Genomic DNA, 26,770 nt, shown 5'->3' on the forward strand with positions numbered 1-26,770 from the left:
GGCTTTGAGGAATGTGGAACCACCCTTTAATTGCCATGGCTCCCAGGTCCACTTTGACTCGGAGTGGTAGTACCTGTTAGGGTCCCAACTATGGGTTGAATAAAAACCGACTTGAAAAAAAAACCCAAATATATTCTATTAAAAAAATTTTCTCCAAAATCACTATTCGACATTAAATAACCTGAAAAGGGTTGATATGCCATCAAACAAAAACAACCAACCAACCAACCAACCAGTTCTCTCAAAACTTAACAATAAATGCCTTAATGAATCTTGCTTGCCCGACTGCTGGAAAACCGCTTCTGTGGTACCAGTCTTCAAGAATTTTGGTGAAAGAACTGGCCCACTAAATTATCACCTCATTAGCCTCCTCCCGCTTTTCACCAAAATATTTGAGTCCTTAGTTAATCAAGCCCTAGTCCAACACCTAACAGCTGCTAAACTGCTGACCGACAAACAATATGGATTTAGGCAAGCCCGATCAACAGCAGATATCTTAACTGTAATCTCTGAACGTATATACTGTTCACTGGACAAAACAGGGGAGGGTAGAGCAGTAGCTCTTGATATATCTAAGGCATTTGACAGGGTATGATACGATGGTCTTCTAAGAAAAATTAGATCATATGGTATCACTGGAAGAATACATAATGTAATTAAATCCTTCTTAAGTAAGAGAAAAATCCAAGTTGTCCTCGATGGTCGTATATTTAAACAATCTATTTATATAAAAGGCTAAATGTGTGTGACCATTTCATGTATGTCTCGCAAAGGCTTTTTTCGCCGACAGTCCGGGGGGGGGGGTTTCGCTTAGAACTGTTTATATACCCCCTAGATAATAATATCTAGGATTTGGGAACGCGTGTAGCGTCTAGATTTACTTCCAGCGACTTTTACAAAATTATTGCTATTTTGGCTTCTCACGTGTTGATTCGGCTTTTTCGTATAAAAAGCGAAATTGATTCAAAAGCTAACACTGTTCTCGGCATCGCGCCGGGAACGTCCACAAGCAATCAGCTTTGATCATTATGGGGCTAAACTCTTATATCAGACAATTGCTATTCAATCTGGACAATCCCCATCATCTTGGGGAAGCAAAAACTGCCCCGCATTGAAACAAAGTAAACAAACCCCAAAAAGCTATCCCGCATTAAATAAAATACTGCTACATCTTCTCATAACGCTCCCACGATGACCTCATTTAGCGGCTAGCTGTCAATCAAACCTCCTTCACTCGCTTTACAAGCCTTAACTTAACACTTTAATAAATTCCTCTTACTCCTGGCTTAGACGGTTAAGTGATTGGCTTTTGTTTCACCTCCGCGTCAAGGCTTCTGGGTTCAATCCCGCCTCCCGACCAAAACTATTTGTTTTTCTTTTACATCTTTAAACACCTGGGCAACGTTTTTTTTTTTTTTTACTTCGCTTATTCTTTAGTTTACCCCCCCCCCTCCCGGCAACGTTTTTTTTTTTTTTTACTTCGCTTATTCTTTAGTTTACCCACCCCCTCCCGGCAACGTTTTTTTTATTTCGCTTATTTAGTTTACCTCCCCCCCCCTTATACACACAGCGTTGTTATCCTAAGTAGTTATTGCTTTTTTTTTAAAAATCTTTCCTCTTGAAATTTTTCTATTGAATTTTTTTGTTCACCTAAAAATTTTTTTATGTATTTAAAAATTTATGCCAACCAGTGATGCATTTTTTTTTACTAATTTTTATCCTCTAAACAACTTGTTAGTTGCAAACAAAACAATATTGTAATGATTACCTTTTGAAAAGCAATACATGACCAACAGAGAAAACTTGAGATTTGAAACTTGGAGAAATATTACATTATTTTATATATGCTCTGGAACCAGAAAAAAAAAAAAAAAAAAAAGGCATTCATGGGGCTTTAAAACTTTATATAAAAATTTTTCAGTTATGGAAATTTTTTTTTAATCAATTACAGTTGGTATATACAAACTGAGTATCGTTTAAAGTAAATGATTAACCTATATATATATATATATATATATATATATATATAATTTTGTGTACAGAAAGTTGTTAGTTGAGACAGATCATTGGTACCGTCGGTTTCAAGCCCGATAATAAGGCCCGTTTAAGGTATCCTTATCAAGCTCTCTTCAGCCAATATTCGTCTATCTTATAACCGGAAGTGTGAAGTATATATACCTCGCGAATTCACGTTTAAATCTCGTTTTGTTACCCCCCCTTTTTTTTTTATCGGATGATGTAATACCTAATTTTAAACTTTGAATTATTTAAATTTAAGATCTAATTTTGAAAAAAATTTCCTTATATAAATCGATTTTAATTTGAACCCAAATTAATTTTAAAATCTCTTTTCTTATGTATAAAAAAACTTTAAAATCTGTATTGGTATCGGTTAAAAACTTAAAAATTCGTTTAATTATATTGAATTACGTTTAAAAATTTCCAAAAATACGTTTAAAGTTTAAAAATATTTTTAATTATATCGAATCACATTTAAAAATTTCGAAATACGTTTAAAAATTATTTCTTAAAATCCAAATCTTTCAAGGTTTGGGGAAGTGAGTATTTATCTATCCTAAGTGATTTCCCTAGTTTATTAACATTATTATATTTTTCTATAGTTTTAAATTCGAAATAGATTATAAATTACATTTATAAAATATAATTAAATTTTTTTTTAATGAAATACATTAATTTAATATCTATAATATAATTGCGATTAAAATCCAAGTTTACCAACTAATCATTTTTGTATTTACAATTTTTTTTTTTTTTTTCCTTATTACATATATATATATATATATATATAAACAACATCTAAGTGTTGTTCTTTTCATTGATCCAATTTATTAGGAGCCCCTTCCTTTTATGTATGCAACTTTTCAAAGCTTCACTCCTCACATTTAAACATTTTATTTTTGGGTCATGAATGGCCCGGAGGATGTAGTATTTCTCTGCGTTACAGAGTGAGCATTGACTTAATTCCGGGACGTATGCTGGTTTATGCTCTATTTTTCTCCATTTTATGGAAAAGGGTGTATCTTTTTCTTTAAGCTCCCACATGCAGGCAGCTAATGCTGTATTCATCCTTGTTTTAGCTCTAAAGGAGCTCATATGCGCGTAATATCTTTCTTTAAATTAGCTTGATAAGGATACCTTAAACGGGTCTTATTATCGGGCTTGAAATCGACGGTACCAATAATCTGTCTCAACTAACAACTTCCTGTACACAAAATATAAATACGCTCTTACAATTTGGATTTTCCTTTTAATTGAGCACTCTGATGGAATTCTTTTTCCAAAAAAAACATATATATATATATGTTTGAAAATTAAAAACATTTTTTTTTTTTTTTTTTTTTTATAGATTTTGTCAAATCCAGAGTTTTTGGCTGAGGGAACTGCCATTAATGATCTGCTGTATCCAGACCGTGTTTTGATTGGTGGAGACCCAACACCAGAGGGACAAGAAGCTATCATGGCCTTGCAGTGGATTTACCAGCATTGGGTAGCGCCAGAAAAGATTATTACCATGAACACATGGTCTTCAGAACTGTCCAAATTGGTGAGTCTTTTATTATAGTTTTGTGGAATGTGTATTTAATATTAATATGAAAAATTCATATCTGTATGTGTTAGCTAATTAATTTTTGATTGTTAGACCTAAGAACATGCAATTTGTTTTGAATAATCATTACTTATGCAGATTGTCTTCAAGAAGATCACACTGTCTACCATAAAAAATAAAATAATATTTGGAAAAAATTTCCAAACTATTATATTTATTACTAGCAGGCTGTCCAGCATTTGTACAGTTGTGAAATATACTTAATAATATTTTAATTCATACGAATTTTGTATTATTATAGAGCTAAACTTCTATTAATCATTATATTGTACCCAATATATAGTAGTGATTTCAAAAGTTTAAAAAAAAAATGACTTGAGTGCCATCAATTAGAATCGAAACCAAAACATTTAGCTCTCCAATAGTATTTGCTACCATATGATCTAAGTGTTTTTGATTGAACCGTCCTCTCATGACAAGTTCGCTTCTACACATGCGCAAATGACGTCGGAACATGATTTAGTTTAAATATTTAAAAAAAAAAATGACACAATTTCGTCGACGTCGTCTTAGCTCAGTTGCTTAGAGGGCGGCCTCATTATTTAAGGGTTTTGGGTTCGAATCGTGGTGTGAGATGTCTTTTTTTTTTTTTTTTTCGATTTTTTAAATTTTAATATTGAAACAGGGTTATTTAAGCCAGTGTTTTTTTTTTGTTTTTAACGTTCGTTTTTCTGTTTTATTTTTCCATCACATTCGCGTTTTCTTTTTTTGTTTTTTTACACTTAACATCATTCGTTTGCCTTACGTTAGTTTTTTGGGGTGTTTCTTTCGATTTCTTTTAAGTTTTAACATTTTAATATTTAAAAATATTTACTTCGCTTATTCTTATGTTTTGATTAACACCCCCACCCCCGCCCGAGCACACACACCTCGAAACACCCGGGCAACGCCGGGTACCCCCCGCTAGTTCTAAAATAAAACAAACTCCCAAAAGCAAAAACCCACCCTGATATCTACCAAGAAAAAACTAGTAATATACTTCTGAAATACTCTGACCATCTACAAGTTTTTACTGACGGCTCCAAAGACCACAGAGTGTCATGTGCTGCCATTTCAAATAGAACAACTGTAAAAAAGGCCCTTTCAGCAGAAAGTACTATTTTTAATGCTGAAGTGCCGTCGACCTCGCTTTCACTGTCTTAGAAAAAAGATAAACATAAGAAATTTCTAATACTTTCAGATTCTCCATTCTAACATTACTAAATAACAAAAAAACTCAAAAACCTTCTAATTATCAAACTACTAAACAAAATTAACAGAAGAAATAATTATATGCTGGATTCCAAGCTACATCAGAATAAAAGGAAACAAGAGCTGACTTAGCAGCCAAATCAGCTCTAAACTTGAACCCCAATACAATTAACATTCCCTACACTGACTTTAAACATAAAACCAACCATTTTATGCAAAATGCCAGCAACAGTGGAATAACAATACAAATAATGAACTATACCAAATCAAATACACATTGGAAGAATGGAGATCAACTCCTAGAAAATCAAGAAAGGAATAAGTAGTCGTATCTAGAATACATGTTGGCCATACAAAACTCATGCACTCCTTTATACTTAAATAAGAGCAGCAACCACAATGTCTATTCTGTCAGAAAGCTTGCACAGTCAGACATCTTTTCATGAAATGTAAAGCCCTTGATACTGCTAGAAAACAATATCTATCTTCATAAACAATATGAAGAATCTCTGAAAACAACTGCTTGGACGAAATTCTCTTTTTAAAAGTAACAAGACTATTCTCAAAAACATGAAAAAGGGAAAAGTTTTTTTGTTTTTTTTCCGGCATGAAATAAATTAATGAGGTTTGATATTCTGGTGAAACATCTTATCAAGCAAACAAACAAAACAACTCAACAAAACCCTATGAATAAATATTTCAAGATATAAATACCTTGAAGCCAGAATCTCTCTTTTTAAAAATTTTATTTTTATTTTTGTTTTTAAATCTTTTTTTTTTTTTTTTTTTTTTTGCAACATAACCCAAAGACATTTTGATAAAAAAAAGACAAGACAACTAAACTGAAGACCATGACTAGGTACTTGAAGATATAAAAAAAATCTAGAACATAACATATTTTTTTTCTTCAAAATCACTGGATTCGATATTGAATAACCCAAAAAAGGTTTATAAGCCGTAAAACAAAAACAACCAACCAACTTATATATGTTAAACAACAGGGAACCAAGTCAGTACCAGATAGTTGACCATTTGGGAATACTTAGTGCTGTATGTACTGCGCCACACATAAAAACTTCCAGGTTTGCATTGGGGGACAGGTTTAAAACCACTTGGATAGATGCACCTCCAGTCTTTAAGACATGCATCTACAAGATGGAAAACTGATAGAAAACCTGAAATCTACTGTTTGTTCTGTCAGTGGCATTCAATTGCACTGACTGAAATTAGCAGTTGTTCCAGAAAGTGTGAATGGTTCTACACAAGCGTTCACCATTATAAAAAAAAAAATCATTAGTGTGGTTTTCTGACAACTTAATTATTGTGTGAACGGTATACATTGAAATCAAAATGAGAATCTTTTTTTTTATATGGAACTAGTCTAGGTGCCCAGCATTGCCCTGGTGTTTGGAGATGTGTGTTGAGCAAAAAAAAAGTGGTAGTAGGCAGGCTGGCTTGAACCCGTACTGCGAAGGAGGAAAAGAACATAAAAAAAAAGTGACGTCTTTGCCATTGCATCCATTGCCAAACCAGAAGTGGCGAAGATTTAAATTAAGGTTAATCAAGCAAAAAGAGGGGATGACTTTCGAAAATATCGGCCCAAAAAAGTGACCTCTTCTTGTAGAAAAGTGCCTGGTCGTGGATGAAGGAATTAATGTTTTTAGCTAATTTTTGATGTGTCGTCTGAAGGGTTGAGCTTCAAAATGATACCAATCTCATGAAAATCCATCGCCTCTATTGAAAGTTTTAGGCAGACATACATACATTTTAACAGACAGGTGAGGTTTATATAATAGATTATCATTATTATTATGAGTAATTTGAAATGCAATAAGAAATCTAAGTATTGTTTGAAATACAAGTATTCATTACATAAGACTAATTATATAAAGTTATATGTAGTAAATCAGTAAAAACTACTGTTTAATCTTTGTTTTATTGTGTTACTGCAATTTGATAAAAGCTATGTAATAAGATATTCGTTTATTGTTGAAGCGGAAGGCATATAAAGCTGTACTATAATTAGAATTTTGTATTTGTATGCTTGTAATCCAAACTTTGAATGTTATTTAAAATGAATATGGTGTTTAATGACATTGATTAATTACACCAGTACATAAATGAGTCATGTTATTTAACACCATCTTTTTGAACTATTCAGAGTTTTGGTCTTAAATATAGCTACACATCTTCATTGTCGTAAAATATATAGGTACACATCTTCATTGTCGTAAAATATATAGGTACACATCTTCATTGTCGTAAAATATATAGGTACACATCTTCATTGTCGTAAAATATATAGGTACACATCTTCATTGTCGTAAAATATATAGATACACATCTTCATTGTCGTAAAATATATAGGTACACATGTTCATTGTCGTAAAATATAAATGAACTAGCAGGCATTGCCTCGTTGTAAAATACACTTAAATATGATATAAATAATGATAATAAATATATAATATATATATAAATAAATATGATATTCTAATTATACAGATTTCGTATTTATTATTACAGACCTAATTTTCTATCGATTATTATAACAAGGCTAGTACAGTCAAGAAAGTAGGAAACTGAGGGAATTCCAAAGTCTAGCAGTTTGAGGGCAGAAACTATTAAGTTTTCTGGCATCAAGTGACCTCAGCAGTGAAAGGGTGGGATTTTGCTGCTTATCCGATTAGTCAGAAGTATATACATCAAGGGGGCACAAGCGTTATGAGTTCATCAGGGCATATTCTATTAAAGCACTTGTAAAACAGGCACAGGGATGCAACATTGTGGTGATGGAACAGAGCTTGGAGCTTGACCAATAGTGTAGGAGCTATTAGATTTGAGATTCTTTTTTGGAACCTAAAAGTGAGAGACTAGTGGTAGATGGATCAGCCCAATTTTTATTTGATATTCTATACAATAAAACCCATTTATCTTTCATTTTTATGTCATTAAATGAAGGGTTTATTTACAAATTGTAAATAAGATGGATATCTGAGATCCCAGTCAAGTTGTATGTATTTGTCAAAGACTATTTTTGTTTTTTGTGGATACTTAAGTCGTTACTCCTGGAAGCTGTGGATGCTTCTACTTGCATAATGTTTATTTCTTTTAATTGACAGGCAGCAAATGCATTTCTTGCTCAGCGCATCTCCAGTATTAATGCCATGTCCGCAATTTGTGAAGCAACTGGTGCTGACGTCTCTGAGGTGGCACATGCAGTTGGAACAGACACTCGGATTGGGCCAAAATTTTTAAAAGCCAGCGTCGGTAAGTTTAGTTTTTGTTTAAACATCTTCCTAATCAACATTTTTTTTTCTTTTTCTCAGATTGTTGAATAATGAAAACCAACATAAAATGATATATATACACACACATACACACCCACTAGAATAATACCTGTCCCAGGACAGGTAAAAAATAATTTTCTGAAAAGAATAGTTTTTATCACTTTTATGTCCTGTACGAAGATTAAAATCAAAATATAATCGTACTAAACCTTTTGTTTAGAATCCTTCTTTCAATTTTGACTCAAATTCTTTACATGATCCTGATTCTAGAAAATGTCCAATTTAATTTTTAAGGGATCTTAAGAAAAAATGTAAGGAATCTTTGGTGTCTAATGGTTTTGAATAAAATTGAATGCAGATTTAAAATATTTAAATTATCGAATGGGAAACTGTGCCCATATTATACCTCCTAAAAACCTTTAAAATACTTCAAAGACATGGAAATAGGATATATTTACTAATTGATTTTCAGCACCTATTATTAAAATTTCACAAATATAGTGAAGAACTTTCGCATCTCTTTGCTCCGTTTGTAAAGAACTAAATTAAACTAAATACAGCCCATATTACTTACCCTTATGCATAGCAGCTGTGTTTCAAACTTAATGATCGGTTCATTAGTTTAGGAATGAATCCTGTACATACAAATATACATAACACATCCACATGCCTAACTTTTTATATATATATATATATATATATATATATATATATATAAAGCTGAATGTTTGTGTATCTTGTCACAAATAGGCTCCTATATGGTTGGCTATTTTAAAAAACTGATTACATATAATGATAGAAGATGTATCGAGACACAGGAATGGGTATGTTTGATCCTGCAGAACGGTGGTCCATTAAAATTGTGGGGTCTGTGTTCGCACCTGGTCCACAAAGTATGAAAATAAAAAATTTAAAAATTAAAAAACGTTTACAAGTGTTTTTGATATAGATATACATAAGAATACTTTCATAAGTATGTTTTAACTTAAATAAGGATGGTATGATAAAATTGTGGGGTCTGCGTCCGCGCTGACCTCCATAGAATGGAAATAGGCACAAACTTTAATAAAGACTTTTCATATCTATCTGTGTAAGTATACTTTGATAATTATGTTTCAGTTTGAAGAAATATGGTATAATAAAATTATGGGGTGTTTGTTCGCACCTGACCTCCATAGAATGGAAATATGTCACAAAGTTTAACAAGTTGTTTTAATATAGATCCACAGAATATTGTGATAAGTGTTTCAGTGTGAACAGGTATGGTATAATAAATTATGGGGTTTATCTATTTTATTTTTACTTACAACCCTTCCTTTTTTATAACCTATCATACTTTAATAAATCAGAGTCCATTTTCTGCAGACTGTTTTTGAACCCAGTCAACGACGGGTACTTTTGCTAGTATATATATATCAGTAGTCCATGTAAGTGCGATTTACTGAACTCATAATCTGCCGCTTTGTAAAACTCTAATTTCTAACAGTTGATAATGGAGGGTGGGAGAAGACAGTCATAAAGATGAAGATGTCAAGTTACAGGTCCAATATAGTGTGTGCAAAAAACCCCTCAATACTTCTTTATTTGCTCTAAATACATACTCTTGTTAACTTTACCACCGTGTTTTATTTCTTTTTAACCTTTTCAAAGTACAGTAGTAGCACTTTTTTTTTTTTTTATCTCGCCCTGTATTTAAATTTTGTACTGATAATACAATGAATAATATTTACATTTTTGTCTGAAGGCATGTATGGAAATATTGGTTGTGAAAAATAACATTTCTCAAATTCTAGCAAAACTTGATATAAAATCAAATTTATTTCTATTGAGATGATTATGAATTTCATCGAGTTCTGATTTGAGTATATAAAAAAAAATTGGGTGGTTTAGTCTATTAGTTCTTATTATGTGCCAATGCAGCGTTCAGCATCTCTCTCGTGTGATTAAAAATTAGTACAAACCTGATTTTGTACAACATGCATGTCCATGTCGGGCAAGAAGAATAAAGGAAGAAAAAAATGACATAACTGACCATCTCATGAGGTAACAAGGCTTCAGGACATTTAATATGCATAGGAAAGGCAGACGTTTATGAAAAAAAAAGCCTGTTGATCAGAGAGGGGGCATTCTTTTGGTAGAAATGAGTTTTTAGCTGTGTATTGAATTTTGATACCGAAAATTTTGAAGGAGAAGAATAATTATGATAAATTGTTGGGAGACTGCAGAATATTTTACTGTATGATGTTTGAAATAGGTTTTTTTTTTTTTTTTTAACATGAAACTTTAGAATAACCATTCTTGTTATAATCTCCTATATAATATTTTGACTGCAGAAGTTCTCCTCTGGACCAAAGTATCATAGGTTTGCAATAATATGCTACATACTAATTCATTACATCTAGGCTGTTAGTCACTATCTTATGCAATTTTCAGACACAATTTTAGACACATTAAGTTATAATAAAATGCTACATTACATCCTAGGAGCAACATCATCACAATTACAACATCTATAGGGAAAGGAGTCCCTATTTTTCTCTATAAATATTTAGTCCTCCCAGTTGACACAGGACAAATTCTATATTTTCCTATGATACTTTCGTTGCACCCATTGTAACTCGTTATTAGCTACATACACATAACATAATCTTTCCATTTCTCAATTCAAAAATAATAAATCCTCCCTTTCCAAAATCTGCCCATTCTCATTGTCTGAGACCTAACTATTCTGTTATTCCAGAACAACTTTTACATACATAAACAAATGCTCCAGAAATTTTCCAATATGGCGTCACTCTCTACATTAGGCAATCATGCTAAAAAAACAAATACAAACATAATAACCATTCATAAACAGAAAATTAAATACTAGTAATCTTACATTTATCTATGCATAAAGTGCCTACCTGCCACTACCCCCCCCCCCCCAAAAAAAAAATTACCCAAAACATTTACGCATACCATTATTTTTCAAATTTGGAGCGGCTTTTCAACCCTTAGATGATGCTATTTCTTTTGTTTTAGTTTGTTTTTTGGGGGCGTTTGTTATTGTTTATTTTGTTTTTACATTTAATATTACTATGGACGATTTTAATTACTTATATAGTTTCCAATGATTACCTAGACTTCAATCATGTTACTTATGTCAATCACTTACAAATAAGTTAACACCCCGATATTTTATGCAGATAGGTTTTAAACTAAATTACATTGCCTATGGAAACACTTATTTGTTATATTTTTTTTGTTCCCAATTGTACTTTCTGTGGAGTATTTTGTTTAATTCTTTTTCCAGGACTCATTATCGACACTGCACAGACATTAACTTTGTTTTTACCTTAGCTTCACCTCCACAATTTTCTTTAAAATGATGACTTATACAGGTTTTCAACTCTTCTGAATATGACAATCTCATTTAAATTTGGCAGAGACTTGTAGTTATCGAGATATAAAAACCTGTATTATACATGGTAATTCAGTGGCTGCCAGATTTGTATGTACGCACGATAGACAAATCTACTTCTGACTGACACTGCCACCCCCAAATTCTTTTTTGGGTTTATAGTATTTGTGGGTGGGTATGCTGACAACGAATATCAAGGTTAAATTTGGGGCAAATATTTTAAAATCTCTTACCCCCTAGCTCCCTCATAAAATGGTGTTTATTCCGAAAGCCATTCTTAACATTAGGAGGTTGGGGTTGACCACCAACAACTGTAGTTTAATTTTTTGAAGATGGGGGCATGCTTCCACTGGGCAATGTCGGTTAGCGGGTCTTGCTAGTAGTAATAATAAAAACAAAATAAATGAAGCAGCCCAAAGACTTTTTTTCATTACTTACCAGAAATGTCTGGCACCATTCTTTTCTCTGGATTTTCTCACCTTATTATAAAATTATAATTTCCCTGGATTGCTTCACTTAATGCTGAGTATTCAGCAAGGAAGCATCAAATACCATTTTTTAATTTTTGGTATGACTCTAGCAAGGATTGAACCTCAATCTCCCAACCCATAAATAATCACTCTAATTATAATAAACATTAAAATAATGCTTGTAACTTAGTAGGTAAGTAAGCTTTTAACCTAAAGTATTTTTAATTATCTAAAGAACTGTTTTTTTTTTAATAGAAAAAGATGCTGTCATTCAATTTAACTGGATTGTAATAGAGTTTGAGAAAATTGAGGGTAATAGAGTTTGAGAAAATTGATTAATTTAGGAGTCTGGTTAAGATTGGCAGACTCCACAAAGCTGAAATAAAATAATATAAGTTATTTTGCAGCTTTGCCAGGAATGTCATGTTATATGGCAGTGAATGTTGAACCTTTACCTAGTCTGGTTCAACTTCAGCACAATGAGAAGTCTATGATTAGATGGATTTGCAATGCGAACTCTGACCAAACCCAAAACATTAGGTTGGAAGATTTGCTTAAAACACAATTTGTCCAGCTTATAAGTTGTTGTTGTTAGGATATTTATGATCACGTATGCTATTCAGTTGTATAACAGCTTTGTCAGAAACATCATGTTATATGACAGTGAGTGCTGGGCCCTCATCCAGCCCTCTCTTGCTCAACCGCATTACAATGACTGATCCATTATTAGATGGATTGACAATATGAAAGCTGACCAATTCCAAGACATTAGGTTCAAGGATTTGCTGAAAAGCGCTACACTTACCCAGCACAGAGGCTATTCTAAGGATCAGTGGTTTTTCTGATAAAGTAATGTTGTTCATTCTCCTGTTGCAAAAGCATAGATGTCTTGAATTGCAGAAAGGTTGGTCAGCCAATGAAAATTTGTAAGCAAGTGATTGGACAAGACAGCACAGATTGAAATTTAGAGACAGTTGACCCACTGAATTGTGAGAACTGGAGAGTGAGCTTGCAAAATATCAAAACATTTCACCCCTGAACAAGAGAAAAATAATATTAAAAAAAATACATTGTACATCATATAAAAAAAAAAACACAACACAAACAAAACACAAACAAACAAAACAAAATGTACCAAAATCTTTTTTGTTAAATTAATGACACCCCAAAAGAAAACTGCTAAATTCATAAAAAACATACCAGATACAAATAATATACAGTATACTAGTGTACATCCTTTGACAAAATGACGGAAAAAAAAACTTATGCTCTATCAGTGTTCACACTCGCTCTTTAACTAGATATATTACTAAAATATAAAATTGTAGATTTCCAAAAAAACACAGCACCATTCTAAAATCAAAACGGGTGCTGATAACTTAATTTTATTTAATAAACTGATAAACTTAAGTTTATTGGACGTCCAACCAATTTGCCTTGGATCAGAAGGAATGGCAAAAAATAAGTCCTGTGGGTTTGCAATCCACATCAAGTGGAAGATGTGACTCCTGAATGAAAGATTTACATCAGTAATTTAATTTTTCTTATATAAATTATTATAATTTCTGATGACCTAAGCAAAAGGTACTCACTGACTTTTTAAAAGTGGAGTATTTCTTTTTGGTTCATTTCATTCAGATGATAGAGTAAGTCTTATTTGCTATTTTGCTTCTCGTCACCATTGATGTGTTTTTTTTTTTCCAGGTAGAAAAAAAGATATATTTCTCTCTATATAAATATACAAATAAATACACATAGGTCTTCATAATAGAGTGAGAAATATAAGTTATTAAAGGAAGCTGATTTATGAGGTCAGTCTTCTAAAATTTCAACTCTGATTGTAACTTAATTGATTGTAAGCTTGTTTGATATTGCTTTAAGTGACATGAATTTGAGATGAACAGAAATTGGACACTTTTTTTTTGAAGAAGATAGTTTTATTTTCATAAGTATGAATCAAATGTTCATACAATATATTTTCATTTATAAATCAAAAGCTTCAACAGTTTAATTTTAAGTTCTAATCATCAAGTACTTCTTAAACAGTGAATTTTCTATTATTTTAAGAATGCCTTTTTTTATCAATTTGTAAGTAAAAAAAATTATTTTTCAAGTAAATATTAAAAGTACATTTTTTATTGTAAGCAAAACAAAAAATATTTAACATACAAAAAAAAAATTGGCTGAATGTTATTTAATACTTTATTTCTTTAGAAATGACGTTATAATAAAAAATATAACTATAAATTTGTTTTATATGTATTCTTTAAATCCATCATCTTAAGGAAGTCTTCTTTATCGTTATTTTCATGGCAAGTGCTTGTCTGAGCTTCAATCTATGGTCCCCCCTCGCCAAACTTCCACAAGAAACACTCGTCTAGCTGAAAACACTATCAATAATCCCCCCACTCTTTATCTGTGCCTAAACCTAAATGTAGATTCCATGAATAAAGCTTCTTTCTTAGAACTGCACGCCTGCGGAACTCTCTTCCGTTTCCCTGTTTTCCAGCTGACTACAATATGGTTGTCTTCAAGTCCAACGTAAACAAGTTCTTGATGAGCCGTTCCACTTAAGTTAACAAATTTACCGAGTTTCCATTACTAACGATTACTATATTTTCCAATTGACTACTGTACACTCTTAACCCTTATCCTCGAGTGGTCTCTGGACCTTGATATGTGGTTATGCCTATGTAAAAAAAAAAAAAAAAAGTCTTAAAATATTGAACAGGTAAACATTTTTTTTTCTTTTCTCATACATATAAGAATATCCACTCTGAGATAGATATAAACAATATAACATTTTAGGTTGCACATTTATAAGATATACATATCTACTGTACATTACGAAACAAAATTTATTTTTGACAGATTAAGTAACTAAACATTATTTTTGAGGTAGAAAATCATATCTCATTTTAATTTAGGAGGTAAAGAATAGAGGTGTATCCCCTCCACTTCCTAAATTGAAGTTTGTTAACGAAACATGCATTTATTTTACTCACGAGGGCAGAGTTAGATACAAGGTTGGTTTTTAATGTGGGGGAAAATCCAGCTCTCCAAAAAAGGTGCACTCTGGATAGGAACAAAAATTAAAATTGCCTTGGTCTAAAAGCACTTCTCCTCCACTGAGGTCTGAATAGGTGAAGTGTAGTATCAGAACAGATACTACACTTTGTTCCTAGCCAAAAGACCAAGAACAATTACTCACCATGTTGCGTAGAATTCATATCCCATAGTTAATAAGTTTGTTAGTTTAAGAATTTATCCCACATGCACATATAATTGATACTCACAGATGCTAAAGAGAAATATGCATATTGTTGGAGAGAAGTGCATTCGAAATGACACTGAAGTGTGAACAACAAATAAAAAAAAAACAAGAGGAATGCTTGAAAATCCTATGAAATTTTTTAATCTCGAGTTTTCAAAAAACTGAAACGGTAGAAGTTTCTGAAGCAATATCTTGTCCAGATAAAATAGAATTGAGAAACAAATGGTATGAGAAAGCTATAAGATGAAGTATAACGCTGGAGGATCCTCAGGCATTACTATGGAAATGTTGAAAACTGTGATACAGGTATTGACATGATCACAATCAGAGAAAACTCAAACCATAAAAAAGAGATTATTCTGAAAGATTGATTACTTCGTACAATTGTGAATTGTTACAATGGTAAAGGGGAAGCTCTAGCTAGAGGTAATTACAGATACTTAAAATTGGTGTATCAGGTCCTAAAAATGATTGAGAGAAGAATTGAGCAGCAAATAAGAAGTTAGATAAGCATAGATGAAATGCAGTTTGGTTTTATGTTGAAACAAAGTATCACTAGTGTTATATTTTATATCTGATACAAATGCAAGAGAAGTACCTTGGTAAGAAAAAGAACCTGTATCTTGTCTTTATGGATCTGGAAAAAAAAAACTTGAAACTGGTGAGAAAGGTTGTCTGTAGGCTTTACATAAATAAAAGGGGCAAACAAATCGTTGGTGAAGGTTATTCAAGACCAAAGTGATGATCAGTTGTATTGTTGGAAAGCTATGCAACTGAATGTAAAAGCTCACGAATCGGGTCAAAAGAGCACTCTATTTGCCTAACTGTAATTAGGTCGAACGAGTAACAGCTCGAATATAAATGAGAAGGAAGGCTCTAAGTTACATATGCATAAATCATAAATTAAAAGTTCTCTTTTGGAGTATATGGGCAGATGCTTTTCGAACTGATATGCTATCATGAAACGCATCTCAATTACGCTCCGGTTATCTGCCCTTGTAATTTCCGATTTGTCCGACAGGTGACGTTCTCTACGTCCTGTTATGTTCTCTATCTCTCTCTCTCTTTCATTCGAATCGTGGTGGTGAAACATGCTTTTTCCACACACCTCGACATGGCGTTATCATTTTGAGGTTAGACAATATTACGCATATACAATGAACTTATACAACGAACATACAACCAACACTACAAATATAAAGGCATGCTTACACATGTACACACGCATGTGTACACAAGACACTTTCTCGTTATTTCTTCTTACCTTGTTCGTTAACAAATCATACCTTTTTGTATATATTGTAGCTCTGCTTTTATGTCCTCTCTTTTAACGCGTTTCCTTTTGATGTCTCTTCTTTATATGTACTCGGCAAACTTGGTCTTTAGTGTTTTGTGCTTTTTGGAACATGCAAAATGCATATCTCAATAAGTGGCGACCTTCGACCTAACAGCCTCAATGAAATTGTAGCAAAATGTAGTAGGCAAAAATCTAGAACAAAGATAGGAAATAGTTTCGCCCTGCACCGCCCAACTCTAGAAGAGAGGAGTTTCTTGGCTGTAATGACCGTAGAGAAAGAAGGAGACAAAAAAAAAAAAGGTAGAAGAAAACTCGCTTCTCGCAGATACGTAGTTCGTCACAAAGAACTATCCAACCGCCAGAACCACCTACACACAATCTGCAGGACACTGCCTGACTGCTTACCAGCATCGTGTCTTTATAGTGGCCGGGAATTATATATTTTCATAATCGCGCGAGAGCAGACGTTATTCTGCGAGAATTGCATGGAGTGGATGCCATCTTGGAACTCTCTCTCTTCCGCTCAGCCTGCAACACATCAGACATATCAGAGGTAAGCTCTTTATTTCCTCCCATTTCAGTTATTGCTAATTCTGCTATACTCCCCTCTGATCTCATGATCACAAACAGGGCAGGGGGACAGTTGTATTTGTCACATACTTCTTCGATGAACCATGGGCAGCACTTCCTCATTGCCATCCTCCTCATTACCACCGTTATTACCACCAGTTTGTTCCATAGGCGGTATTTCACAATCAGAGCAGGGGGGCAGTATCTGTCTTTGTCGGGTACTCCTTCGTAAAGGCAAGAGGCGTGGTCCTTCTTCTGCTTCTTCAGTATGTGCATTATATGGCTCAAAATCCTCTCCGTCGTCCTGCATCATACTCTCTGTCCTTTCAGAAGATATTGTACTGTCTTCCTCTTCCTCCGATGTAACAACATAATGGCGAGGGCGCAGATCCTTCGCGTGGTGAAGCAGAATTACCAATAACCGAAATGGGAGGAAATAAAGAGCTTACCTTGGATATGTCTGTGTTGTGGGCTGAGTGGAAGAGAGAGTTCCAAGATGGAGTCCATGGGTTTTTATTGGCGTTGACTCACTGCAATTCTTGCAGAATCGTGTCTTCTCTCGCGCGTTGACTCCATGCAATTCTCGCTGAATCACGTCTGCTTTCAACATTAGATCCCCCATGGTCAGGGCTTCGATGTTTGGCACCTGTTGAAGAGCAATTGAGATGACGTCAGGGAACCCAGTCAATTTCGTGAGTCTCATTAGGCCATCTCCTTTGAACCCGGCCAATCCAACCAACTGTCTGATTTTGTTGGCATAAACATCTACACGTTCGCCAGCCCATCTGACCATAGTTATTTTTCTGTATGCTGCAAACGCTTCGTCGGTAAATGTCTCTTTTAATTGGGCCTCAATCTGGTCTATCTTCTTTTGATCGTCCTCCTCCATTTCCATGTAGAGGGCCAGTGCATCACCTTCCAGATATAAAGGTAGCAGACTCGCCACATCATCCACCTGCTGAAGTTGTGCAACAAGTCTCACTTTTTTAAACATCTCCCTCGCCAGAGAAGGGCTTGATGATATCACTCCTTATCTGCACCTTCGCCATAGTCGGGCCAAAATAGCCCGTAGCAAAATGTAATAGGCAAAATTCAGGAACAAAGATAGGAAATAGTCAGTTTCGCCCTGCACCGCCCATCTCTAGAAGAGAGGGATTTCTTGGCTCTAATGACCGTAGAGAAAGAAGGAGACAAAAAAAAAAAGGTAGAAGAAAACTCGCTTCTCTCAGATACGTGGTTCGTCACAAAGAACAATCCAACCGCCAGAACCACCTACACACAATCTGCAGGACACTGCCTGACTGCTTCCCAGCATCGTGTCTTTATAGTGGCCGGGAATTATATATTTGCGTAATTGCGCGAGAGCAGACGCGATTTTGCGAGAATTGCATGGAGTCAACGCCAATAAAAACCCGTTGATGCCATCTTGGAACTCTCTCTTCCGCTCAGCCCGCAACACATCGGACGTATCCGAGGTAAGCTCTTTATTTCCTATCATTTCGGTTATTGCTAATTCTGCTACAGAAATATTGAACACTCTCCCCACAGATCGATAACCCTGAGCTCAACAAGTACTAGTAACATGGTTAGTTGCATAATTCAGTTACTCCTGAAAACAGTGGATCAATCTAACAGCAATGTCTTCAAAATGAAATCAAGATTTTTCAAAATGAATCGTTATTTCTCACAAACTGTCACTGCACAATTTTCTTTAAAAGAACCGAGCAACAGTATTCAGCATTCGTTATCAATATTCCGAGAACTGCAACCGATTTTCATTAGAAATCATTTCCTTATTGAAGTCCATATTTTTAAAACAAACTTCCCCTACTTCAATTGTGGAATTTAAGTTTTTGTGGCAACTGTTAGCATTGGGTACACAAGAAGTGCAGTGAAATTTTGGGTAGGTTGGTGTGCAGGTTGTGTAAGATGAAAAAGATGGATGAGAACTTAAATCTCCAGAAAATATATTTGGATAGCAAAGCTATTTATGTTGTTGAGAAGTTTTGTTACCTCGGAGCACAGGATGGAGCAGGTGCTAGTGTGATTGCAAGAGGAATTGGAATAAATTCGGGGAATGTTTGTCATTACTAACCAACAGTGTTACCACTGTTGAGCAAAAGAAAGAGTATATCAGGTATTTGTGTGTAATATGATGATTTATGAAAATGAAACCTGACCAGTGAGTATTGAGGACATGTGTTTCAAGGAGAGAAATAATGAGAATAATATAATGGCAATCTAAGTCTTTAAAGGCTGGTCTAGTTCTGATGATCTTAAAAGAATACTAAATCTGGATATTATAGGAAGATGTGTGCAGTAGTTTAGACTTCGATGGTATGGCCACATTGAAAAAAAAAAATGAATGTTTTTGGATTAATAGATGTAGAATAGTTGAGGTAGCAGTTTCAGTTCACAAGGAAGGCCTAGGGAAACATGGGACAAAGTGATAAAAATTAAATCTGGAGAACGAGATAAAGATCCGGACAGAGATAAGTTACTTTTGAAGTTAATTCCTTAAAGCCGTTCAATTCATACGGGCAAGTAGACATTAAACCAAACATGATGATGATCACTGATTCAGTTAAAATATGATTGCATGAATTCAAACACCTAACTTAAACCCTAAATTATAACTCAAAATTTAATGTAGAGTAAGTCTTTTCTCTATTAAATTGTTTGTATCACTATTATATTAAAAGTTTTCTTTTATTTAGGAGTGAATCCTATTATCTACATAATGAAGTAGTTTTTTTTCTCCCTATTTGATCGATTTTTATTGTTTCAAAACCAACAGCTCTGGATGCTAATCTGTTCTGTCAGCCACTTAGGCTTAATTCCTCATGCGTGTTTTCAGAAAATGTTTTGCTTTACATTCAAATTTTCTTACATTATTTTTTTTAGTAAACTGCTTTGCTTAAAAGAAGGTTTTTTTTTACTGAAGAAATGTCATCTTTTTTTACTCTTGCACTAATATGTACTCCCACTACCCTTATAGATTTTTTTTTCTCATTTTTACAATTATTTCATATTTTCCATACACTACACTAGAATTAAAATTAAAATAATGAATGCTCCCTAGGAAAACACTTTCATTCTTTCATCATTCTAAATTAGTCCATCCATCCAGCGTGGCTGCAGCCAAAATTGAACTCACTACATGAGTTTGTAGTGTAATTCAAATCTTGTCGGTAGCTGAATACTTGATACTTTTCCAGGGTTATCAAAGGTATTTTTTATCGTGATGCCATCACTAGATGGGATGCTTACTACAGCTTAAGAGAGTCCCATCTACCCTCAAGAGAAGGATAGATTGCGCCAGTTTCTCAACCTGCTATTTTTTACCTCGTGGTACATGCAGTGCCTCGCCTTCCCAAATGGTTATCCATCTGGTGCTGGCCAGGCTCAACGTTGAGCTGGATTAGTGGAATATATTAATAAATAGCTTGAAGAGTATATCAAGTGAGTTATGATTGCACTTTTCCCTGGTGCCTTCTTTATTTTGCTTCTTGGTTCAACATAAGTAACTTTAACAGAATATGTTACTGTTTTTGTTTTAATTTTAACTTGCAAAGTATTTCAGATTTTACAAATATTTAACTATTCACAATACTTGTATTTTGCTTTTTAATCATTTTTTATCGTGTTTCTTTTCCTTAAACAAATTATAGAACCAATTTTAATCATTTTTTATCGTGTTTCTTTTCCTTAAACAAATTATAGAACCAATTTTAATCATTTTTTATCGTGTTTCTTTTCCTTAAACAAATTATAGAACCAATTCCACGGTTCAGTATTTGGGCCAGCATGTCTTGATTTAAAAAAAACAAACAAACAAAAACGTCGATGACTAAGTTTTACATATAACTTTAATGCAATATTTTTTAACTTTACCAACTATTTCAAAATACACAAATATATAACTATTAACACATACTTTGCTTTCTAATCCTATTTTTCATGTGCTTTTTTCCCTTTATAAAATAAAAGCACTCAGGTAGTTTAATGTTTGGGCGCTGAATTTCTTGATTAAATATACTTTCCTGGCTAACATTGGGACATGGGTATCATGAGTAAAAATCTATAAACATATATGCATAGCTTCAGACAAGCTGCCTCTGATAAAATGCTAGACAGCTTAATTATTGGTTCATTATTATTTCCAATGCAAACAAAGATATACATTGAATATTTTTCAAGGTGTGCTACAAGACCAAATACAAGCAGAGATATGTTGATAACATCTTTTATACTGTTCAATCAGCTGCTGTACCGATTGAACTAAATAACATTTTAAGTACAGTTTACAAAAGGGTGATTGATTGTTCTCCTCTGACACGTTAATAAATGGTGCAAAAAAGATGGTAATGATATACCCGTATATTGCACACTAGGGGATGTCAATTTTGAACTACTTTTGAATATCAGATATATATAATTACAAAATTTGTTATTTTTATGAATGTCATTCTAGACAATACATAAAGTCATGTAAAGAGTTAAATAAAAAAAAAAAAATAAAGATAATATATAAATTCTTATTCATTGATTATGGTCTTGAAAAGTTTAAGGTAGGAGGGAAACAGACAACAGGAAGAGTTCTACAAGCCTTCAATTCTAAGAAAGAAGCCATGGGAATAGGAAGATCAATATGTCGAGTACTGACACCAAAAACTAAATTCCTAATTTTTCAGGAATTAGTTCCAGAGGTTGTCTAATGCTGAGGATTCGGTTATTGATTAGCATAGGTAGACAACCTTAGTTAGAAATCTAATTATTTTTTAAAGCTACTATTCACCATAACAATACCAAACTTTCTCTGCATGGACACATGATATAAAAAAAAAAAAAAAAAATGTTGAAATCAACTGGGCACTAACATCCAAGGTAACAGCCATTTTAGTGACCTCATCTAGAAATCAGTTTGGATCTCCTTAGTGCCATGTGTAATGCATGAATGTGCAACTCAGATGAATATGCAAATAATTTTTATGTTATTTTTATACTTAGCTGATATACACAAGGTTCAGAAAACCATTTAAAAAACCCAACTTTTTATTGGTTTTGGAGCCTATGAAATGCCAAATTATCCTAGAGATTATTTTTATTTTTACTTTTTATTCATTGCAAGTAAGAATATTTGAAAAAAAAAAAAAAGCTTTGAAATTTTTCCTACTGCATATTGGTCCATACAAACATTTCTCTATAGTAAACCATTATTTTCGTGGAAGGCATTCTAATGAGCTTCCGTCTCTAATTTTCATGTGTAAGAACTAGTCTTCTTGCCACAATGGGGAAAAAGAGAGTAGAAAGTGGTGTAACTGAACGCGTATGTAAATGCTGAGTTGTGTGCAAAGTGATGTCACGGTAGTGAAAAAGGTAAAAAAAAAAAAAAAAAAAAACTATAAAAAGAATGTGTACAGACAGAGGACATTAGAGAGAATGAGCGCGATCACATCTTATTTGGTAAAGTACCCGGAAATAAATGTTGGTGTTACAAAATGAAAAAGTGAGTCGAGTTATTACTTGTCTTCTGTTCCTTGCAACATACTCTGCTACGTGTTGGGTTCCAAGTGTCTACAAGTTAACGTGTGTGTGCAAACATGGACTGTGTTACAGTGGGCATTGGGTTAACTCTTGGCAGCCACAAACTCTTGCTTCTCTTTTGTCCTTTAATCTAGCATCAGCTAGATAGAGGAGGGTAGAGCTTCTTTGCACGCCACTGTTAAAAATATGAATGAAATATAATAATGTTTAACTCGTAAACGGTTTCATCATTTCCTGGAGATTTTATATCCCCCACCTCAGTTTTAAAAACGTACAGGAAATAATGTAAATTCTTTGAGATCGTAAACTGCTTCAGCCGTTTCCGGGCCTGACTCCGTATTCCTACTCCTTTTAAAATATATATGAAATAAAGTATTTTTGAGATCATAAACTGCGGTTTCAGCCATTACCGGGCTTACTCCATATTCCCTTCCCCACCTTTTAAAATATATGCTGTATCGGTTATTTTGTAGTTTTTATTTTTGGAGGAGGTAATGCCTAGTAGAAAACTATATTACGCTTACTTGGCCTTTTGGCTAAGATCAAAGTGTAGTATCTGTTCTGACGCAGCATTTCAGCGAAATCTACTGGCCCCCTCTCCATAAACAGAAAAAATACATGATTTCATAATAAATTGTTTGTATTTTTTAAATTTGCGTACTACACTGTAGAAGCACATTTAAAATTCATGCTACTCAAAAAATAAATATTTCAAAGTGCAGTTAGGTATTAGGCAACACTTGCTTTATGATAAACTAATAAAAAAATTGGATTGAGAAACAGATCCTAATGTTAACTAATACTAAACAAAAATAGAGATAATACATGTCAGTTTCTTATTTAATAAATTGTTAGGTGGAAGTACAGAATAATTTAAATAATACCTTTCCCATATTAAGAATGTCTTTCTAAATAACGTTATTATTTCAACACTGTCTGTATTCCGTGTGTCATTCCTCCTCCTCCTCTGTCTTAAAATAATGTATGAAATTAAGTAAATATGAGATCGTAAAAAAAGATTTATGTTTGTTTTCATATTTACAAATTTCAAATCGCGAGTAAAGTGTATGCATGATTTCATTTTTTTTTTTTTTTTTTTTTAATACAAAAACATAAAAAAAAGAGTTAGAATTGAAATTAAAAATAACCACGCGTTCCAGCCTGAGAAAAACCGAAAGAACGCGCATGCACACAAAAAAACAAAATATCACCTAATGCTTAACATGTAAATTTGTCGATGTGTGTATGCGATATACATGCATGTAAGCAAAGATATTATTTGCTATAAACCACCCTTGGTGCATGAATACTATTTCCTGAGAATTTCAGTGCTATGTGACCAGTACTTTCAGAGATTACCTGTTAGATAGTTACACACACTCATACGTCTACTGTTTTATTTATATAGATTTTAACTGGTGGCACCCTAGTCATTTTTTTTTTTTTACATTTGGAATTAGTATTACATGTATATATCTATAAAAGTTAGAATGTGTGAGGACACTTCTCAACCTATATACTCAACAAATTTTGGATCTACAGACTTGAAACTCGGTATATAGAGTATTCAGACATGTGGAAAACTTTTTAATCAGTTTTCTTTCAGAAAAAGGACTGCTAAGGAGCCCCAATTAGCGAATTGGTATGTGGGAGGGGTCATCGGATTTTAATGAATTGTCAACTGTTTCATGACTGTGCATGCGTGGCCAAGAAACCTGATAGCTTTTTTTATGTTAAGAATAAGATTTTTTGAAAACACTTTGTAAATGTCATGTCAAGCTGATATAATGGTTATTATACTTGACTCAATATCTATAGGTTTTGGTTTTGATCTCTGCTGGAGTTTTATTTTTTCTTTTACTTACAAGAAGTGAACTGTTTAGAAAAAAAAAACATAATACTGGCATGCATCAGTTTCTGTAATAATTAAAATATAATATTTGTGTATTTTATAACCTGGCAAAGCCGAATGGCCTGCTTGTGTGTGCATATATATATATATATTTTTTTCATTTCGTTTGGTGTCTTTTAATAATTCCTGCTGATATTTTCTTAAGTAATAACTTGTACATTTCAGTTGACCTCTTTTCTGCTCTATATTTTTGGCGCCTTTTAACATCATCTTCTCTGGGTCATTTTGACATTGGCTTTTCTATTTTAAATTTAATTCAATCACCATTCAGTTTTTTTTTCCTCTTTATTCATTTTTCTTAATTACACCTTGGCTCGGCAGCCAAGTCTAACGCATATCTTATCTTTTTTTTAATAATATTATTGGAATTCTTTCTCCTTGTACCTATTTGTGAATTATTCCACGGATTTCTGCCTTTTGAATTATTTTGGACCAGCTTCCAATTACGTGATCCCCTTGGATTTTACTTGTGTGAATGGAAATTTAACTAACTTTCTTGGATTTGCATTTTTGGATTTTATCGTCATTGGATACTTTACCTTTCACCAGACTATCCATTCACGTGAAATCACTTATTTCTTCACCCTATTCCCTCTGCTTCACTTTTTGTTATCAAGTAAGATCTTTGACTTACTTGTAGTTTCATCAAATACTTTTGCAAGCAAAATCCGAGACCGCATTTTGCTAAATCCTACCCTCTGATGAGAAGGAAAGTATTTCTTCAAAACTTTGCAGATTAAGGACTATCCACTTATTTAGTGTTTCCTTTTCAAATTAAATATGTTTTTAACTCTTTTTCAAAGTGTTTTTTAACATGTTTTATTAACTATTTACTCTTATACACACACACACACACATAGTATAGTCTTGCATCCAAATATATGCAAATAATAATCTTATCAATGTTAAATTAACATTACTTTTGTTAAACTGAAATCTAAAGTTTTTCTCCCTACAGGTTTTGGTGGCAGTTGTTTTCAGAAAGATGTTCTTAATTTGGTTTATTTGTGTGAATGTCTTAATTTACCCGAAATTGCTGCTTATTGGCAACAGGTATGTATGTATGTGTATTCTTGTAAAAACGTACACAGTATTTTATATATTGAGTCCATTTCCGATTCCATGTGCCTTTTTCTTTACGCTTAAAACATCTACAAGTGTAAGAACACCATGAATATGTTGTTTATTTAAACATTAACTAATTATAACACTCTGAAATACATTTATGATCTTAGAAAATGGCTTTTGAAGACATCAAATAAAGTAGCATCCAAGAGTTAAGGAACGGTCGATCATTATTTTTGAATGACTTCTAACTTTATGAAGAAGGAAAAGAAAATCTTTTGTGAATTTTCCAATGTTTAATAATGGTTGTTAAATAAATAAGCTTTTTTTATTTTTGATTTTGAATACATATTAGTTTTTTACATATAAATAAATTTAATTAAATTACAGGTGTCCAAAAGTTAGGGAACGGGGAAATTATTAATGCAAAAACAAAGAATCCTTTCAGTATTTAGTGAAAAGCACCTTGTTTTCAATCACACTATGGCATCTTTTGCTGCAAGACAGAAACAATCGTTCATATGTTATAGGTGAGGTATTATTCCAAGATTTTTTTATACATACCCATAAAACATCAAGATTTTTTTTTTTTTTGCATTTTTTCTGTGATCTTATCACCAATAATTTTCCAAACATTTTCAATTCGATTCAGGTCGGGACTGAGCTGGCCAATCCATAATGCAAATATTGAATCTATTTAACTCTTCTAAAAACTATTTTTGCTTTATGGCATGGTGCGTTGTCTTGCTTAAGGATATCAAAATCAGAAAGATTAGGAACCACATGTTCTCTAATCAATTCTCTGTGCATTTGGGCATAAACTTTTCCAAGAATCCTGACAAGGGGTCAGTTCCTTTTTAAGATATCATGCCTCATACCATTATACTGTCCCCCCCCTCCAAATTTTACTGCACTTTTAATGCACTTAGCCTAAAATTTTAAAACAAACGATATATATTTTGTATGTATTACAGCTGTCACTCCATTTGTAATAAAGCAGATATTATTTGTTTCACTGTCCTTCCTGTCTGATTGTGTGTGTGTGGCTATTAAATGTTGTCAGCAGAGTTAAATATAAATTCAGCATCAAATGAACAGTGAATTATCTCAATTCAACTGCTTA

General features: G+C 33.1%; 1 protein-coding gene across 1 annotated transcript in view; it reads left to right on the forward strand.

Annotated features, from left to right (window-relative positions):
* Window positions 1-26,770, forward strand: part of LOC145260730 (UDP-glucose 6-dehydrogenase-like) — a 235,275-nt gene that overhangs the window by 158,241 nt on the left and 50,264 nt on the right. Inside the window, exons 5-7 of the mRNA XM_080119102.1 lie at window positions 3,368-3,565; window positions 7,942-8,089; window positions 25,541-25,643. Of these exons, the coding sequence (XP_079975228.1) occupies window positions 3,368-3,565; window positions 7,942-8,089; window positions 25,541-25,643 (449 nt within the window). The remainder of the gene's footprint in view (window positions 1-3,367; window positions 3,566-7,941; window positions 8,090-25,540; window positions 25,644-26,770) is intronic.

The sequence above is a fragment of the Euprymna scolopes genome, chromosome 3 (genome assembly GCF_053919585.1).
Source record: "Euprymna scolopes isolate OS-2025 chromosome 3, ASM5391958v1, whole genome shotgun sequence".
In the NCBI taxonomy this organism is placed as follows: Eukaryota; Metazoa; Mollusca; class Cephalopoda; order Sepiida; family Sepiolidae; genus Euprymna; species Euprymna scolopes.